This window comes from Octopus bimaculoides, chromosome 29, assembly GCF_001194135.2.
Source record: "Octopus bimaculoides isolate UCB-OBI-ISO-001 chromosome 29, ASM119413v2, whole genome shotgun sequence".
Lineage (NCBI taxonomy): Eukaryota > Metazoa > Mollusca > Cephalopoda > Octopoda > Octopodidae > Octopus > Octopus bimaculoides.
Window position 1 is genome coordinate 2,159,226 of NC_069009.1, and position 4,611 is coordinate 2,163,836.

A 4,611-nucleotide genomic window follows, 5' to 3' on the forward strand; every position below is an offset into this window, starting at 1 on the left:
ACGATCTCGCTCGAATGTCTTGACACATGCCATCTGGCACAAGTGCCAGGAAGGCGATGCTGGGCACAGGTGCCATGACGATTTCGCTTTCGCTTGCCCCAACAGGTCTTCACAAGCCAAGTTCCGTGTCCGATGAAGGAGACAACGTTGGCATGGGTGCCAGTCGTCGAATTTAATTCGATTTCAATTTCACTTGCCTCAACAGGTATATATATATATATATATATATATATATTTGTTTATATGATGATATCTCCACAATGTGCTGATGAGAAAAGCATGTAATCGCTACCAATATAGCAAGAGATTTCTCCCCAAAGGTCTAAAGTAGACTCCTTAAGGATCGATCTCCTTGGTTATATATCAAGTTTAAAATTTAAAAGAGAGTTTTGACGCTGATATCCATTATTATTGAAATTTATTCCTATGTCAACATTTCTGTATAAGGCTATATTTACCTGTCAAATTCAAGTCAAACATATAATTTACCTTACACATCTTCAGGGCAAAAAGTAAAGAACAAAAAGTAAACACCAAAAACATCATCTCTAAGTCTAGTTCATATATATATATATATATATATATATACCCCCAGATATACATACACCTATATGCATACACACCTACATGCACATCTACAAATAAACTCCTACACATGTGGAGATAGGCTTCATCGGTATATTCTTTCATTTTTTTCAGATGAATACCAGCTGACCATTCCGATCTGCCAGAAATCATGTTCCCGGTACACCTGTCACATGATGCAGCGCGGCAACATCAGAGAGTACTACGTACGATTGCAGGTTAGCACGAAACAGTCGAGGATACTCCGGAAGGGATACATAGTGAGGTGCTCCTTTGCAAGGTACGGCAAGGCAAAAGCAAAGACCATTGTTTATCTGACGGGAGCCAGAAAGAATGTAACAAGGTATGTGGCGACAAGGATCGGCACGAAGAAGCGAGTCAACCTGATGATGAGGCTGAAAGACTCCCGTGGAAGAACAGTCACCAAATTGACAACAGCTAAGAAAAGGGTGATTATGAGGCATTCATTCATTTCACTGTTGTTTTTTGTTTGCTCATTGGTTGGTTTTTTTTTTTGTATCTTAGTGGTTAGGGGTGTTGGACTCATAATTGTAAGATTGTGGTTTCGATTCCTGGACTAGGCAGTGAATTGTATTCTTGAGCAATGCTTTCATCTTTAAAAAGTGGAGGTGCATGGCTTAGTGGTTATGGTGTTGGACTCGTCATGGTAAGATTGTGGTTTCAATTCCTGGACTGGGCGAACCATTGTGTTCTTGAGCAAAACACTTCATTTCACGTTGCTCCAGTCTGTTCAGCTGTAGACATGAGTTCCACTAGTGGAGGCGCATCACTTAATGGTTAGGGTGTTGGATTTACGACTCTAAGATTGTACAGTTCTATATTTAAGAGATAAGGAATTATGTACATTATTTACATTATTTACAATTGACGGATATTTGTCCTCATCTTGTTTGTTGTTAACACAACGTTTCGGCTGATATACACTCCAGCCTTATGTATTAGTATAACGCTCGGGAAGTGAAAAAGTCTTTAACATTTCGAGCCTACGCTCTTCTACAGAAAGGAACAAAGAAAGAAACTAGGTGAGAAAAAAAATAATATAAATATATATATATATATATATTATTAGATATGGTATACACCTGGTAGCATACTGGTAAAGTACAGTGTTCATTAGGTATTTGATTAATGAATGAGACTGAAGATAGAAGATTCGAGAATGTTTATTAATCACTACAGTTGCTTCAAACCATTTAGCATTGATCCCTCGTGGTATATCACCATTCTTTGTTAATAATTTCTTAATGACTTCCTGAAATTCTATGTAGCATCCTAAATTACTCAAACTTCAAAACCATTTCTGTGCATTTTTCTATTCGTCAGGTTCGTCTTGTCAGTGAAATGAACGATTCCAACGGCACAAAGAACATCGTCATACGGAACTGCTTCGCCAAGGCCAGACGGAAACGAATTCTACTTCTGCGAAACGGCTGTGGCACGGGTAAAGTGTTCAAGACCAAGCAAGGTTTCATCAACCGAGGAAACAGGATTGAAAGCCCATTTTTTAAAATCCATCGCCATAAGGGCAAGACCGCTGTCGATACGTTCTATTGCACTTTCAAGATATGTAAATCTCATTGCCACATCATAAACAGCTGCAAAGCCGCAAGAGGCCATTAAAATAATTAAACTACCCCTTGTCCCCTTCATCCATGATGTCTATACCCTAATTTTCTTGTTCTTTGCTGGCTATCTTTCAATTTCTGTTGACCAAATCCACTCAGAAGGCTTTGTTCAGCCCAAGGCTATTGTGATGGCCATTGTTATTACCACTGAATTATATAAATCCATATATTGTACAATAAATTTATATGTGAACAAATGTATTACTTTCTCTCCCTCTATCTCTCTCCTCTTATATATATATATATGTCTGAATATATGCTTATTTATATTTGTATATTTATTTGGTTGTTTAGTAAATAAATTATTTTATGCAATAATTCTCTTTGTTATTTTTGTTAGTCTTTTGTCTCAGCATAAAACCCCTGCCAAAGTCAACTTAGTCTTTCATTGCATAAAAGAAGGGAATACAACACTTCAAAATAGTGTTTTTCTTTTGGTTGTCTTTCAATTTGTGCGGCACCATTTCTTTAGTATTTTTGCTTTTCCAATCTCTTTCAAGAGGTTGGAAATTGTTGTGTACCTTACGTCTAATTCAGAATCAAGCTCTCAAACGGTTGTGCATGGATTGGCTTCGACTAAGGCTCTTAGTTGATCATTGTCAACATCCGATGGTCGACCACTACGCTTTTCATCTTCAAGACTCTCATCACCACTACGAAATTTCTTGAACCACCATTGTGCTGTACATTCATTAGTGGTTCCTGGGCCAAATGCATCGTTGATATCGTGAGCTGTTTCAGCAGCTTTTTGGCCTAACTTGAACTGGAATAAGAAAATTGTGCAAATTTGCTTTTTGTCCATGTCGTATTCAACGTTCCGGAAAAAATGGCTTAATTATAAAAAAAAAAAAAGAATAACATGATTAGAAAGAGTGAAAAACGGGCTTTAAAATTATATATAAAGTCAAAGTAATTTAATGAAAATTAATTTGAAAATACATCATTTAAAACCAAAATTAAAAATTCCGCAAGAACTTTCTTGACAACCTAATAATTAGTTAATTATCTAACCAAGTAACTAATCAATCGTTTGTTTAATGTATTGGTTAAACAATCGATCGGTTGTTTGTTTATTAGTCACAGTTCCTTCGTTATTGCTCATGACCTTTTCAGCAATTTATCTCAAGAGACACAAAACAGAGCTTGGATGCGCAGAAGAGAAGTGACTGAATCTCTGAAAAGGTTGCAAACAGTGATGGAAGAACTTTGACTAATAAACAACTGATTGATGTTTTTTTCTTCCTTTTTTAATTAACACATTAAACAACCAATCAATTGGCAGCCAAACTGAAAAGGTCTATTTAATCAGTTAGTTGTTTAGATAATTAACTAATTAACTAACTATAAAAAGTGATATTGAATCAATATGTGTGTTTATCGTTAGTGACTTGTTAAAAAGTTAATGAACTGTGATGAAAGAACTTTGATTCATAAACAAAAAAACAAACAAACACTCATTTAACTAACACAGGAGTAGCTGTGTGGTAAGTAGCTCGCTTATGAAGCACATGGTTCTGGGTTCAGTCCCACTGTGTGGCACCTTGGCCAAGTGTCTTCTACTATAGCCTCGGGCTGACCAAAGCCTTGTAAGTGGATTTGGTAGATGGAAACTGAAAGAAGCCCATTGTATATCTATATATATATGTGCGTGTGTGTTTTTGGGTTCGTGTTTGTCCCCCCGCCATCGCTTGACAACCGATGCTGGTGAGTTTACGTCCCCGTAACATAGCGGTTCGGCAAAAGAAACCGACAGAATAAGTAGTAGGCTTACAAAGAATAAGTCCTGGGGTCAATCTGCTCGACTAAAGGCAGTGCCCAAGCATGGCCACAGCCAAATGACTGAAACAAGTAAAAGAGTAACAGAGTATCATCATCATTTAATGTCCGCTTTCCATGCTGGTATGGGTTGAACGGTTTGACTGGGGTTTGGGAAGCCAGGAGGCTGTGCCAGGCTCCAATCTGATCTGGCAGTGTTTCTACAGCTGGATGCCTTTCCTAATGCCAACCACTTCGAGAGTGTAGTGGGTGCTTTTTACGTGCCACCGGCATGAGGGCTCACAACTACAGTTTCCATTTGGTTTTGGTTTTGATGTTGATCCTTGGGTCATAGGATGACATGCTGTAACTTAGCAGCTTGGCAAAAGGATACTGATAGAATGAGTACCAAGTTAAACAAAAATATAAGTATAGGCGCAGGAGTGGCTGTGTGGTAAGTTGCTTGCTTACCAACCACATGGTTCCGGGTTCAGTCCCACTGCGTGGCACCTTGGGCAAGTGTCTTCTACTATAGCCTCGGGCTGACCAAAGCCTTGTGAGTGGATCTGGTAGACGAAACTGAAAGAAGCCCGTCGTATATAAGTATATATATATATATATATAT

General features: G+C 38.0%; 1 protein-coding gene across 1 annotated transcript in view; it reads left to right on the top strand.

Annotated features, from left to right (window-relative positions):
• LOC106880446 (vitelline envelope sperm lysin receptor) overlaps nt 1-2,428 on the top strand; it is a 2,984-nt gene extending 556 nt beyond the window's left edge. Inside the window, exons 2-3 of the mRNA XM_014930408.2 lie at nt 700-1,034; nt 1,930-2,428. Coding sequence (XP_014785894.1) covers nt 700-1,034; nt 1,930-2,226 — 632 coding nt within the window. The 3' untranslated portion in view covers nt 2,227-2,428. The remainder of the gene's footprint in view (nt 1-699; nt 1,035-1,929) is intronic.
• The last annotated feature ends 2,183 nt before the right edge of the window (nt 2,429-4,611 follow it).